At 45.7% G+C, this 14,839-nt stretch overlaps 1 protein-coding gene across 3 annotated transcripts in view; it reads right to left on the bottom strand.

The window, feature by feature from the left end:
* COMMD7 (COMM domain containing 7) overlaps window positions 1-11,934 on the bottom strand; it is a 28,447-nt gene extending 16,513 nt beyond the window's left edge. For 2 of the 3 annotated variants that reach the window (XM_049650030.1, XM_049650029.1), the window contains exons 1-3: window positions 11,753-11,932; window positions 4,547-4,600; window positions 4,351-4,453 (exon numbers count right to left, since the gene is read on the bottom strand). In XM_049650030.1, the coding sequence (XP_049505987.1) occupies window positions 4,351-4,453; window positions 4,547-4,600; window positions 11,753-11,836 (241 nt within the window). In that variant the 5' untranslated portion in view covers window positions 11,837-11,932. Of the gene's footprint in view, window positions 1-4,350; window positions 4,454-4,546; window positions 4,601-11,752 lie in introns of all 3 variants that reach the window. The other variant, XM_049650031.1, reaches the window with a different exon arrangement.
* Between the last annotated feature and the right edge of the window lie 2,905 nt (window positions 11,935-14,839).

Below are 14,839 nucleotides of genomic sequence, written 5' to 3'. Positions count from 1 at the left end.
AAAAAAAAATAAAAATTTTTATAATGTTCATTTATTTTTGAGAGAGAGAGAGAGACACAGAGCGTGAGCGGGCAAGGGGCAGAGAGAGGGAGACACAGAATCCAAAGCAGGCTCCAGGCTCTGAGCTGTCAGCACGGAGCCCGACGCTCCATGGGCTCCAACTCACAAACTGCAAAGTCATGATCTGCGCTGAAGTCAGACACCTAACCGACTGAGCCAACCAGGTGTCCCTGAAGTCAGGTGTTTTTTTAAGAATTACACACTAGTTAGTAAAAGAAAAACATTAAAACACACACACACAAACCACTGGGCTTTACACCAACCAAGGGAGGTAGTAGCCCCAGCTTTTCTACTGTAAGATCCTAAGCAAGTCACTTCTCTCTAGGGCTCTGTCTCTATCTACAAGACAAAGATTACACCAGATCAGCCTTTACAAAAAGGTTTTACTTGACCCTCCCCCTACAAGGAGGAGAAGGAGGAGGAGGAGGAGGAGGAGGAGGAGAGGAGGAGGAGGGGAGGAGGAGAAGGAGAAGGGGGGTTTCATGGTTAACTGTTTCTCAGATACCGGATAAGCAGGTTTCTTTATTGCAGGACTTTTCAGAGGCCAGGATATGTTAATGTGTGTGTCTCTTCAAGGTTCCAAGGCTGGGGGAGTGGGAGGGGACAGTATTTCCTGCTTCTAGCTGACCACATAAGCCTTTTCTGGATGAAAACACCGAGTTGGGGACAACTGATCTGGAGGGTTGAGGCTCCTCCAGCTCTAACAAGGAGGTCTTACTGCAAGGCAGGCCTGGGATGAGGAAGGAGGTGAGGACCTCGAGGCCCTTGTATTTCAGATGAGATTGGGAAAGGCCTTGAACGCCACTCTGAGGGCTACAGATGTCATCATGTGAAGCAAACAGTTCAGAGGTGCAGCGTGACCCCCGCTGTGCTGCAGACCGTACTCCAGGCCAGGCTGGAACCTGGGATGGAAGAGCCCCGTTGGAGACGCCACTGCCACAAGAAGGCACGAAGGACTAAGAACTTATTCCGGGCTGAGGAAAAGGACAAGTGACTTATAAGTCACACTCTCTCAGCTGCTCAGTCCTCATAGTCTGAGGAGTCATAGGACCGAAACCAACTACAATACATAAAGCGAAGCTTAGCAAGCACCGAATTAAGTGCTTTGCATATATTAACTCATTCGTTCCTAATGCCACCACCATAAACTGCTCTTATCGTTCCATTTTTCAGATGTGAAACTGAGGCTGATTTGCCCAAGGCTGAATAGCTACATAGGTGATGTGATCGACCCTCAAATCCACGTGAGACTGCAAAGCCCATCTCTTGATTGGTATGCTGAGTTCCTTGGGGTTCTCTGCACCTATAGAAAATGATCTGCTGTAAACAATGACAACCAATCTTGCCTGAAAAACGTACGCCCGACATCCCCTGGGAGGCGACAGGATCCCCCAAGTTCAGTTCAACTCACGCAGCATATACTGAGCATCGCTTCATGTCATCACTTTACTTGTAACCTTGGCTCAGGAAAGAAGTACGAGATCTTCCTCTGACTTCAAAGAACAAGCTCTCTGTCGAAGCCACAAAACAGACACATGTAAAACAGCATGAACAATAGAAAACTGTAAGTGATTGTGGCCCAAAATGGTAACTGTAGATAAATACCATCTCTCGGGAGCTGAGAGGAAGGGAGGTCACTGCAGACTGAAGTGGTTTAGGAAGGCTTTCTGGTGGGAGTTCCCGGGCTGGGGAGGGGTGAAGGCAGTCTGACAGGGCTGAGGGGCATGGGGAGCAGAGCTAAGGAAGACAGCAAAGGAGGGAGGCAGGGACGCCAGAAGACAGAGGTCTGCTGAAAAATCAGTGTCCACAACAGCTGTTGGGTGGACAGGTCCCCACCTGCAGACAAACCCACTCCCACAGATGTAGGCTAGAGAATGAGAAAGAAGATCTGCATGCCGGGCAGCTATCCTAACGCTCACACTCGGGCGGGCACAATGTCCTAAGGATATTCACCACGGCACTGTTTCTAAGAGTGAAGGGCTAGAACTAAAATGTCCGGCCGCAGGAGACAGATGGCTAAAAGATACATCCAGTCCACGGCACATACAGCCCTGAGAAGAATGAGGTTCACATGGACAGGTCCCCATGACGTAACAGGTATGACAAAATACAAGCTGCACGAGCACTTTTATGGTTTACCACCATTTACGGCAAACAGAACATGAATGCACACGCGTGTGAAAATATAAAAGGATACATAGCAAAATTAAATTGCGATGGTGTCTGCAGACAAGAGCAGCATGAGGGTCAAAGGGGATCTTTCCCTTCTGACTCTCCAACAGCTCCGCACTGTTGTAGGTGTGCAATGAAAAATGTATGCCCGCGTTACAAAAGACCGCACATTCTCCTACAGCCTTCGGTTCACGTGCCTTTAACCCGCCACGAGAGCAAAAAATGCGAGAACCACACACACAGAGGATGAGAAAATGTTACAGTTGGAAACATTGGGAGGTTCTGATTCGAGCCCCCAGAACATCAGGAACCTATGACAGGCAAAGGAAAGGACCTGCACAGAGACATGGGAGGGCGCCCAACTTTCAGCGCAGCAGCACCGGGCTGAGAGCCTGGGGAACATCAGCCCATTACTAATTTGTAAAACGTGCAAACCGGGGATGCTGTTTCACCCACTTTCAGCCGGGTCAGCATCGACTCATTCTTTGAGACTGGGCTCAAATGTCGCCCCTCTCTTTACATAAAATGAACTTTTAATTAAGTTGCCAAATTCTAGCAACTTTTTAGGCAAAACATAGCCAACAATAAACAAGACAACCTGCTGACCCTCCACCCAGATAATATAGTCACAGTTAACATTCTTTTTTGTTTTTGTTACAAAAGTAGGACTGTGGTAGTTTTATAAGCTATTATTTTTATTAAACAGTTTTATAAACTGTTATTTTTATTAAACTATTATACTGCGAAAGATTTTCCATATCATTACATTTCCTTGATAGCGTCTTTTTAAATTATTACAGAATTTCAAAAATTAGAGCAACCTTTTACTGAGGTACTATGTTAAGCATATGTTTTATATTATCTCAGTCTTCAAAACAAGCCCCCTCCACACACCAAGAAAAAGCTCAGACTGGGGGGAAAACGTGAGAAAGGGGCTGCTGCTTGGGGTTGGGAGACATAGGGTACTTGGACAAAGTCACACTACTCATCGAGTGACAGGCCCACGTCTACCTAACTCAGAACATGAATTTTTGACCCCCATGATGTTCCCCTGTAGAAACAGCACATTATACTAATCTCCAACTATTGGGCTATTGGTTTCTAATTGTTCTAGACCATCAAAACAGTGCTGTAATGGATATCTCTACAGCTAAACCTTTGTGATCGCCTCCCTCCTGGCTAGAAACTTTTCCTGATTGCTCTAGGCAAACTCTACCTCTGAAACCATCTGTCATGGAAGACCTTTTCTATTTTGAATCCATTGTGGACTAATATTTTTGAAAAAAAAAAAAAAAACAACGAAAATTAATTTCCAGAAATCTGAAACGAAAAACCACATACAAAATATAAGCCCCAAATGGTTAAAATGGTAAATTTTACATTATGCATATTTTACCACATTAAAAAAAAAAAAAATACAAGCCCGTGGGGTGCCTGTCTGACTGGCTTAATCAGTAGAACATGTGACTTTTGATCTCCGGGTTGTGAGTTCAAGTCCCACCTTGGATGTTTAATGTTTATTTATTTTTGAGAGAGAGAGAGAGAGAGAGAGAGAGAAAGAGACAGAGCATGAGCGGGGAAGGGAGAGAGTGAGGAAGACACAGACTCTGAAGCAGGCTCCAGGCTCTAGCTGTCAGCACAGAGCCCGACGTGGGACTTGAACTCACAAACCCTGAGATCATGACCTGAGCTCAAGTTGGACACTTAACCAACTGAGCCACCCAGGCGCCCCCCCCCAAAAAAAAAATAAAATCTTTAAAAATATATAGAGATAAGCCCCATTTTAAAAATCAGTAAATTCAAAATATTTTGCCAGATTGCTCTAATTTCGCAAAAGGAAGCTCACTGCCTACTCTCGATTTCTATACACTGCGCAGGGGACCAGACAGCAGTTTGGGGATGGAAGCTGGGATACAGACTGCACTTTTAGCTGTACCTCTAGTTCACTCTACTGCGGTGATCTGTGTACCTGGCTTCCCTCCTAGACTGAGTCCCGCCCACGTCTGGTTCTCCATTGAATGCACTGGCTCAGCGCCCAAAGCACGCTTGCCAACTCCGTGGTCTGAAACACTGTTCAAAGAACGTCTCTGGCCTCAGCTGCTAAGAGAGGCTACTCACCATTTGGAACCAGAAGGAGGCTTTTCACAATGCTTCTGAGAGGGCCAAGGCTGATCTGATTGGTGGTGGCAAACTCAGAGAGCTGAGCCAGAAACCTTTCCACCTGCAGAGAGGGAACAAGCCAGGCCTTCACTTTCTAAGCATCTCAGGGCTGTAGACCCACACTCAGCACTCTCCTTATCACAAGGTACTTTACCTCTTTTGGCTCAGTTAGGAAGTGGAAAAGCACTTCTGTCAAGGCTGAGAACTGCTGTGAAGAGAATAACACAGAACATCAGCAAAATTCTACTCCTGGGTCAGTGTTCCCACATCTCATCCACGTATAGACCCTTTGGAGAGAACACACAGGTGCTGACACCTGTCTGATCATCTTATAGTTCAAATATTCACAATACCCACTACCCAGTGTCAATATATCAGTATCACCATATTGTCTGAAAAACTTGTATATCTTAGTGGAACACCTGGGAGATATGTATTGAGAGACTGTGAGTGTATGCACACACATGCACATGCACATCTCAAGGGTCCAAATACACACACACACACACACACACACACAGCCTGAAAGGAAAATCATTGGAAGATTAATAGCAGTTGTTTTGTTTATATTTCCACATACTTATTATTCAAACATAAGCCAATCCAAATATATAATTTCTTATTCTGCCCCACACAAATGTTAACATACTTCATAAACTTTTTCTCTGTTTTTTTTTTTTTTTTGAGAGAACGCAAGTGGGGGAGGGGCAGAGAGAGGGGGACAGATCTGAAGTGGGCTCTTCACGGACAACAGTGAACCTTACGCGGGGCTTGAACTCACAAACTATGAGATCATGACCTGAGTCGAAGTCAGGTGCTCAACTGACTGAGCCACCCAGGTGTCCCTCTACCTTGTTTTTTAAAGCAGTTATTTCTGTGGAGTGAGATTTTGGGTGATTTTTATTTTCTTCTGTTTTCTCTATCCATATTTTCTGGATTTCTTCCCCCACAATAAACATTATGTATATAACAAAACAGTAAAATTTACACTTCCTTATACACTGTCTTAGAACACACTCTTATTCTTTTTTTTTTTTTTTAAAGATTTTATTTTAGGGGAGCCTGGATGGCTCAGTTAAGTGTCTGACTCTCGACTTTGTCTCAGGTCATGATGTCACTGTTCATGAGTTCAAGCCCTGCATTGAGCTCTGTGCTGAGTGTGGACCCTGCTTGGGATTCTCTCTCTCCTCTCTCTCTGCCCCTCTCCCACTTGCACTCCCTCTCTGTCTCTCGAAATAAATAAACTTAAAAAAAAATTTTAATAAATACAAATGGGATGTAAGTGAACCCACACACTGCATCTTGCCTTTTTACATTCAATTATATCTTAGAGACTGATCTTGTCAGTAGATATAATTCTACCCAGTTTTTCCCCCCAAGAGTTTATTTTTAAGTAATCTCTACACCCAACAGGGGGCTTGAACTCACAACCCGGAGATCAAGAGACATACGCTCCACGGACTGAGCCAGTCAGGTGCCCCTCTACCCAGTTCTTTTAACAAGTGCATGGTATTCAACTGCATAGACAGTATAATTTAGCTCCCTAGGGATGAACATTAGTGTGTGTGTGTGTATGCGTGTGTGCGCACATGTGCTTTGTTGATGTTACTGCAATGCTGCAATGAATATCCTCCCACATATTTTTTTGACATACGTGTCTACAAAACACTTTTTAAAAATTTCTTAGGTCAAATAATATGTGCATTTTAAATTCTGTGTAAAATGGTGCCAAGTTGCCTTGCAAAGAAGTTGCATGGATTTACATTTCCACCAGCCAATGGCACATAAGTATCTACCTTCTCAAAACTTCATAGATATTCCCTGGAAACATTTTAACCAATGCTGACCCAGGGGTTGTCTTTCTGTGGTATTTATGATAATAGCTTTGCCTAACTGCTGATTCTATATAGTAAAAACAAGAAAAGTCAGGGACAAGCTTCAGACAGTGTCCTCAAACTGTGAGTTTTCCTTTATTTAATTTTTTTTTTTTTTTCAGCTCTGAATCTGTGGACCATCAGATCTTTGGCTGACCCTTTACCACCCTGAGCCTTTTAAGAAAGAGAGCAGCTGTGAAGCCCTCCAGCAGCTTTTCTATTTCCAGGCCTCAGCCTATCATTCAGGCTCAACCTCCCTGTGAGGCCTCATTCCCCCATGTCTCCTCTCAAGGGGAGCCTCAACTTAATCTGGTCTGCAGGACATGCTGACCCCCATCCCTATCTCTACTTTTCCAAACCCTCCTTTATCCTTCAATGCTCTGCCAAGACACAATGACCCTCCCAACGAGAAAGTGACCTACCCAGATTCTTAACTTCTAAGGCTCCCTCTTGGAACCTTGCCTGAGGGCACTTAGAATGTTAAATCTTGATAAGAAAAGACTTGTCTTTAGCAGAGAAGGTTCCTTGTATACGTTTGTATGGTCGCAGAGCCTTAGTTAATGAAAGTGCATAGTTAAGTATTTGTTGAATAAATCTCCCTAAACACTTTCCTCATTCTTTGCCTTTTTGTATCTGCATAGCTGTCTCCCTCTGGAATGCTCACCTGCCCATCGCCATCCGAGAAATCAAAATCTTAACTGTTCTCACTAGCGAATACATGGAAAGATGCTCCAGATCATTCCAGATGAGAAATGCAAATAAGCAAAATAAGGAAATGCCACTGCTTTACTTATCAAATCTTCAAAAATAAAGGTCTGATGACACCAGTGCTGATGCAAGTAAGTGCCAGGAAACAGATGTGCTCCCACTGCTGATGAGAGGACAAACTGGGGCAACCTTCCCAGACAGCAATTTGATAGTCATACCTAATTTTTATTTTTTAATTTATTTTTAAAAAACGTTTATTTTTGAGAGACAGTGCGAGTGGGGAGAAAGGCAGAGAGAGAGGGAGACAGAGGATCTGAAGTGGGCTCCACACTGATGGCAGTGAGCCCCATGTGGGACTCGAACCATGAGATCATTACCTGAGCTGAAGTGGGACGCTTAACCAACTGAGCCACCCGGGCGCCCTGATAGTCATATCTAATGTTTAAATGCTCATATCTCTTGACCTAGTAATTGATTGCAGGAAGAACACCCTTCAGATATGTTCCCAAAGGTAAACCCAGCCACATTTACACAAAGCAGTTCATCGGCAGCACTGTTCAGAAAAACAAAAGACTGACAGCAACTGAAGTGTCTATTAACAGAGGGCTAATTAAACAAATTACGGTAGATGCATTTCAAAGAATATCATGCAAAAGAGAAAGAGGCTAGTCTAATCTCTTGTGTAAAAAAGAAAATGTTGTAAAGGCTACCCATATATATACAGGCAGAGGCAGACTTTTTTTTTTTCTCCAAAGATACACAAGAAACTATTAAAATGTCAATTTCTGCAGAGAAGAGAAACAGGCATTTTAACTTTATACCTTGAATACTGTTTAAATTTTCTAACTGCATGTGTTGCTTTCAATTATAGCTAGATGAGAGGATTACAGACCATTTCTTTTTTTCCTAATGTTCATTTATTTAATTTGAGAGAGTGCACACATGCCCACGTGAGGGGGACAGTGGGGAGGTGGGAGTAGGGGGGATGGGGGGAGGGAGGGAGAGAGAGAATCCCAAGCAGGCTCCCCACGCAAGAGTCCATTTGACACTCCACTCGATCCCAAGACTGCAAGATTACGACCTGAGCTGATATCAAGAGTCGGACACTCAACCAACTGAGCCACCTAGACGCCTCATTCTTCTTTATATTTTTCTGATTTTCCTCTCAAATAACCATTCTAAAAATCATTTTTTATTTTAAAAATATTTTTTTAATTTTTTTTTAACGTTTATTTATTTTTGAGACAGAGACAGAGCATGAATGGGGGAGGGTCACAGAGAGAAGGAGACACAGAATCTGAAACAGGCTCCAGGCTCTGAGCAGTCAGCACAGAGCCCGACACAGGGCTCGAACTCACATACCGCGAGATCGTGACCTGAGCCGAAGTCGGACGCTTAACCGACTGAGCCACCCAGGCGCCCCTTAAAAATATTTTTTAATGTTTATTTATTTCTGAGAGAGAGAGAGAGAGAGAGAGCAGGGGAGGGACAGAGAGAGAGGGAGACACAGAATCCCAAGCAGGTTCCAGGCTCTGAGCTGTCAGCACAGCTTGAGGAGCTCGAACTCAAAGACCGTGAGATCACGACCTGAGTGAAAAGTTGGACGCTTCACCGACAGAGCCACCCAGGTGCCCCCAAAATTATGATTTTTAAAATCATATTCTCAAGGCTCCACATTACCTAGGACTGGTCCAAGCCATTACAGGATGTATCTAGGTGAACTCAGCACTGTACTTTGTCTCCATTTTCTGACCTGCCCTAGCAAATCAAAATTTCCCCAGCATAAGAGGCTGTGTCCATCAACCCTTTGCACACCTCACTGTGTTTAGTGGCTATTTGGGCACAGTAGGGCATTCAGATAAATACCCACATAGTGAGCAACAAATGGTGATGCCCACATTAATACAATGATTCTTTTTCTCCTTGATATCTAGGCCTCAGACTTCAAAATAAATTCAGCTAATAGAGTGGGTACTGGGGGAAATCTGATCACCCAACAAAAGGCAGGGAAAGGACTCTGCTAAGTTGCTCATCAGGAAGAAGCTTTCTGTGTTAAAAACCAAGGTAAAGGGGCACCTGGCTGGCTCAGCCAGAAGAGCACGCACTTCTTGATCTCTCGGGGTTGTGAGTCTGAGCCCCACACTGGGTGTAGACATTACTAAAATTAATAAATAAACTTAAGAGAAAAGGGTGAAAGGTCCAGAGTGTAGTTTAAGGTTAGAATGAGTAAAAAGCAAGCTCTGGTTTTAAAGGACGTGGTTTATATTTTTCCATGAATACCAAGTTGGAGGAGGTAACCTTAGGCGTCATAGCATCCTGTAGCTTCAAAAAAGTTTTTTAGCAGCAGAATCTTTTTTATTCTCCACATGGAAGTCTTCCAGAAAATCTTGCCACACATACAAGTAAAAGCTAAGCAACCTGGGTAGGGAGGTCATCTGGAAAGCTCTGTTCTGTATATTTAATTCCCCGGAATCTAAAATCGAGCATCAGGTCCTGAATTCCGGGCTCTACCACCCCCAGTGCCTGACCTTAAACAGGTCAATTTCTGGGGTGTCTGGGTGGCTCAGTCAGTTAAGCGTCAGACTCCAGCTCGGTCATGATCTCACGTTTCAGGCGTTCGAGCCCTGCGTCGGGTTCTGTGCTGACAGCTTGGAGCCTGGAGCCTGCTTCAGATTCTGTGTCTCCCTTTCTCTATCCCTCCCCTGCTTCTCTCTCAAAAGTAAATAAATAAACATTAAAAAAAAAAAAACAGGTCAATTTCTTTCCCTGAACCGTTTTTCTTATCTGTAAAATGGGAATTATAACAGCACCTACCTTTTAGAGTTGCTACACATAAAGCAATGAAAACAGTGCCTGCCACATGGTACATGCTCCATAAATGACAGCTATTTTTGTTCAGCCACTCTGTGATCCAGTTTCCTTAATCTGTAAAATGGGGATGATAATAAAACCTACTGCCTAGGGTGTCTGTAAAGACTCAATGACGTAATACACATAAAAGCACTTAGAAGTGCTGTATGATAAACAGTGGCCACTAACCACATGTAGCTATTAAACACTTGAAAAAGGCTAGTCTAGGGACATCTGGGTGGCTCAGTTGGTTGAGCATCTTGATTTCAGCTCAGGTCATGATCCCAGGGTGGCAGGATTCAGTCTTTTGTTGGGCTCACGCTGAGCATGGAGCCTGCTTGAGATTCATTCTTTCTCTCTCTCCCCCTCTCCCCAGCTTGGGCTCTCTCTCTAAAATAAAGAAAAAAACCTCAAAACCCTATTAAAAAGAAAAAGGCTAGTCTAATTTGAGATATGCTGTAAATGTGAAACGCACACCAGAATCAGAAAAATTAGTACAGTGGCACCTGGGTGGCTCAGTTGGTTAAGCGACCGACTTCAGCTCGGGTCATGGTTTCACAGTTTGTGGGTTCAAGCCCCACGTCGGGCTCTGTGCTGACAGCTCAGAGCCTGAAACCTGCTTCGGATTCTGTGTCTCCCTCTCTCTCTGCCCCTTCCCCGCTCACACTCTGTCTCTCTCTCAAAATAAAATAAAAACATTAAAAAAAAATTAAAAAAAAAATTAGTACTAAAAAGTAAAATATCCCCCATTGATATTTTTTATGTGGATTAGATGTTGAAATGATAGTATTTTAATATACTGGATTAAAGAAAACATTAAATCAGCTTTCTGTTTATTTCTTTACTTATTTATTAAAGATTTTATTCTCAAGTAATCTCTACTCCCAATGTGGGACTTGAACACACAATCCTGAGATCAAGAGTCACAGCCAGGCACCTTCTTTTTAATTTTTACATGTGACTGCTAGAAAATGTAAAATTAGACCTGTGGCTCGCAATTTATTTCTGTTGGACAAAGGGGCTTCAGAATATGTCTGGCATTACAATTACTTTAGGAGAAAACAGTAGGTTGTAGGGGATGCTGAGAGGAAGGACAGGGAACCCCATCTCCTGGGAAGTTAAGACTTGGTAGGGGGAAACAGATGCACCTTTACAATGGTGGTGAGAAGTGTCATTTTAACCTATTTATTTTCGCTGCCTTGGTGCTTTGAAAAGGGCATCCGGCCAGCACAAGGACAGGAAGTCGGCTGGCTGGCATTTGCTGCCCGAACAGGCAAAAATCAGCCTCCCCACTTCCACTATCAAGGTGGGGGGCGGGGGAGGGGTCCTCCACTGGGTAGACTATATGGCTTCTTTCTTTGAGGACTGCCAGGTATTCCTCTTAATTGGGAGGTAGGACAGTCTCACCCTGGCCTGGCCATTACCCAAACCCACATGCGACCCCGGATTACCTGCCCCTACTCCAGGCTCCCCCACCCCCACCCCCGGGCTCCCAGAGGATGCAAAGACCCTCAGTCTCCGCAGTTGGCCTCCCTACTGAACATCTCAAATTCCACAACTCCCCAAACTCCCTAGGCCTCCCGACACCCCAGTCTGTTCCCTCGGTTCCCCACAATGCTTTCAGCCTCATCGAGGCTCCCCTCAATTCCTCTTCCGAGATCCCTCCCCGTTCTCACGCCTCCCGGAAGTCCCACGTCTGAGTCCCCACGCCCCCGGGACCCCTCAGCTGGCCCTAAGGCCTCCTTAGAGCCCTCGGCCCCCCGAACTGTCCTCAGACCCCAATTTCCCTCTCAGCCCGCCCCAGAACGTCCCTAAGGCCACACCGCGCCCCGGACTCTCCCCGCCCCCAGGCGGCCCTCGGCCCACACCCCTCCCCTCCCTCGGCCCTCGGGACCGTCGCGGGCCCGCGCCCCGGCCGCCCGGCCCACCTGCGCGCCCAGCTGGTTCAGCTGCTGCATGTCGCCGCCCACGGCCTCGGGCACCGGGTCCTGCGTGCAGTGCAGGCGGCCCATGGCGTCGGCCTGGCCTCGCAGCGCCCGCCGCCTCCCAGCTTCCTCCCTCGCCGCCGTCCGCCTCGCCGAGCTTCCGCAGCCGCACTTTCGCCACGGGCCCTCCGGCCGCCGCCGCGCTCCTCCCCCGGCCGGCCTCGGGGCGGGGCACTCGCGGAGCCGCGGACACGCGCGGGCCCCGGGGCGGGGCAGGGCGCCCTGGCTGAGCAGCAGGAGCGTGCGGCCGCTGCGACCCCTGGAGAGCCCGGAGGAGCCCAGCCGCGAAACGCGGGATTCCATGCCGGATCTCCCGCTAGGTGACCCCAGAACACCTCAATACCCTTGGCCTCCCTGAGCCTCAGTTTCCCTATCTGTAACGTGATCCCAGCGACGGCTGCTTAACTGAGCTAATCCTCCTAAAACGTTCAGAACACAGCCTGGCACAAAGGAGGCCCTCAATCAATGGTTAGTGGCTATCATTATGATAGTTATTATGCATTCAGCAGATATTAATTGCACGCTGACCGTGCCAGGCCCCGCGGATAGAGAAGTGAACAGTGCAGGCCCAGTGTCCCTAGGAGAGCTTACATCAGAGCAGAGCAGTAAGGTCTCAAAGTTGGGCTTGCATCAGCATCTTCTGGAGGTCTTGTTGTAAAGCAGATTGCTGGCCCCACCCCCAAAGCATCTCATCTGGAAGGGTCTAGTGTGGAGCCTGAGAACTTGGATTTCCAGCAAGTACTTAGGGACCACGCTTTGAGAACCTCTGGAGTGGAGGACACTGCCCCAAAGAAGTGCTAAGACTGTGATAATACCAGGATGGGTGGTGGTGGTCAGGTCCATGAAGTGAGATTATTATGACAGTGATAATCACTGCAGCCCCTGAAACACTTTAACCCCCAGTCTGTCTCTTCCCAAGGACCTCCCATAGCCCCAAGTAACTTTTACCCTGATCTCCATTGGACAGAGAAGAAAACTGAGAGATGCTCCCTGGAACCTAGGACAGGACTCCCAAGTCCAAGAGCCTCTTCACCTACCCTTGCACTCAACTTTGAGGGTAGGGAGGTGGTGCCTAGAAACGTGGAATGGGGGACCGTGGAAAGGATTGGCTGGCTTTCCCTACCAGGCTTTCTTCTCTACCTTTTACTAAATACCCTCTGGAAGGGTATGAACAAAATGCCTTCTACCTAGAGGCCAAGCACCTCCCCTTTAGTCATTATTTCACTCATGTACTCATTCATTAGATAATATCCGGTGTCCACTGTGGAGTAGATGCCGTGACAGGTGCTGGGATACCACACTGCAACCAGATGCAGAGCCTGACTTGGGACAAGTCAGAGTTTACTCAGGATAGCAGACACACACATGGGAAACTCACATGTGCATGAAATTGTTAACTGATGCCAAGAAGCACAAAATGCTTTGGAAATATATGCAGAGCACTTGTCCAACTCCAAGTTACCTGGAAGAGAGCAAACCTTCAAGTTACGGACAGATAGGAACTGAACTCAAGCCCCCGGACTCACCCTCCAGGAATTTTTATATTAAAATATTTTTAACCTTTTAAGAAATATCCCTGAGTAAATATAATGCCCTAGCATTATTCGTATGCCCCAGATATTTATTCATATCTTTAAGTGTTAAATCAACTTTGTTGAGGTATAATTTACATACAATGAAATGTGCTTTTAAGTATGTTTCTTTAAATTATTTATTAAAATTTTTTTAATGTTTATTTTTTAAAAATTAATGTTTTTATTTATTTTTGAGACAGAGACAGAGCATGAGCAGGGGAGGGGCAGAGAGGGAGACACAGAATCTGAAGCAGGCTCCAGGCTCTGAGCTGTCAGCACAGAGCCTGATGTGGGGCTCAAACCCACAAACCATGAGATCATGACCTGAGCTGAAGTCGGACGCTTAACCGACTGAGCCACCCAGGCGCCCCTAATGTTTATTTATATTTCAGAGAGAGAGAGACAGTGCATGAGTGGGGTAGGGGCAGAGAGAGAGGGAGACACAGAATCCGAAGCAGGCTCCAGGCTCTGAGCTGTCAGCATGGAGCCCGACTCACAAACTGTGGTATCATGACCTGGGCCAAAGTCAGATGCTTAACTGACTGAGCCAGCCACCCAGGCACCCCTAAATTATTTTTAACTTAAAAAAATTCTTAAGGAAACCATTGGATTTCTTTCATTTCTGCTCCCACAGTGACTGGTGCTGAAGCACTCAATAAATATTTATGGAATTGAATTAACCCATGTGACCGAAAATAGACAAAAGGGGGGGACACCTGAGTGCCTCCATCAGTTAAGCATCCGACTCTTGATTTCAGCTTACCTCATGATCTCACAGTGTCTGGGTTTAAGCCCTGCCTCGGGCTCTGAGCTGACAGTGCGGAGCCTGCTTGGGACTCTCTCTCTCTCCTTGTCTCTCTACCCCTTTCACATGCGTGCTCTCTCTCTCTCCCTCAAAATAAATAAAGAAAAGAAAAGAAAATAGAGGGAAAGAAATCCACTCAAAGCTGCTGTCCAACACTGTAGTAACACAATGACTGTCTTACTTTCCAGTTTTCTCCCACATCACAGGTCCTTGGGGTTTCTGTGATTTGTTTTGTTTTTAAATATTCAGCGCTTCCCACTTCCCCAACCTATTTACTCTCTGATAGTCAAAGTGTGATCCTTGAATGACATGGACGCCATCTGGGAATTTGTTAGAAATGCAGACTCTTAGCACCCGCCCCCACCCCCAGACCTGCTGCAGATTCAGGATCTGCATTTTAACAAGATCTCCAGGTGATTCCTGGGCACATTCAAGTTTGAAGTATAAATAATAACAACCATTTTTAGATGCTTACCATGTGCTAGGCTTTACCTGAAACACCTGAGTGGACAACACGTAACATCGTCTACGTATAGTCGCTCATATTGTTTCTATTTTAAAGTTTATCACGTTGCATTATTGCTGTCATTTGCACATCTGTCTCCCTCACTTACTAATAATGTTGTCTTGGGCAAAATACTAACCTTTTTG

The sequence above is a fragment of the Panthera uncia genome, assembly GCF_023721935.1.
Source record: "Panthera uncia isolate 11264 chromosome A3 unlocalized genomic scaffold, Puncia_PCG_1.0 HiC_scaffold_11, whole genome shotgun sequence".
Taxonomy (NCBI): Eukaryota; Metazoa; Chordata; class Mammalia; order Carnivora; family Felidae; genus Panthera; species Panthera uncia.
This window is presented reverse-complemented; position numbering and strand designations above follow the sequence as displayed.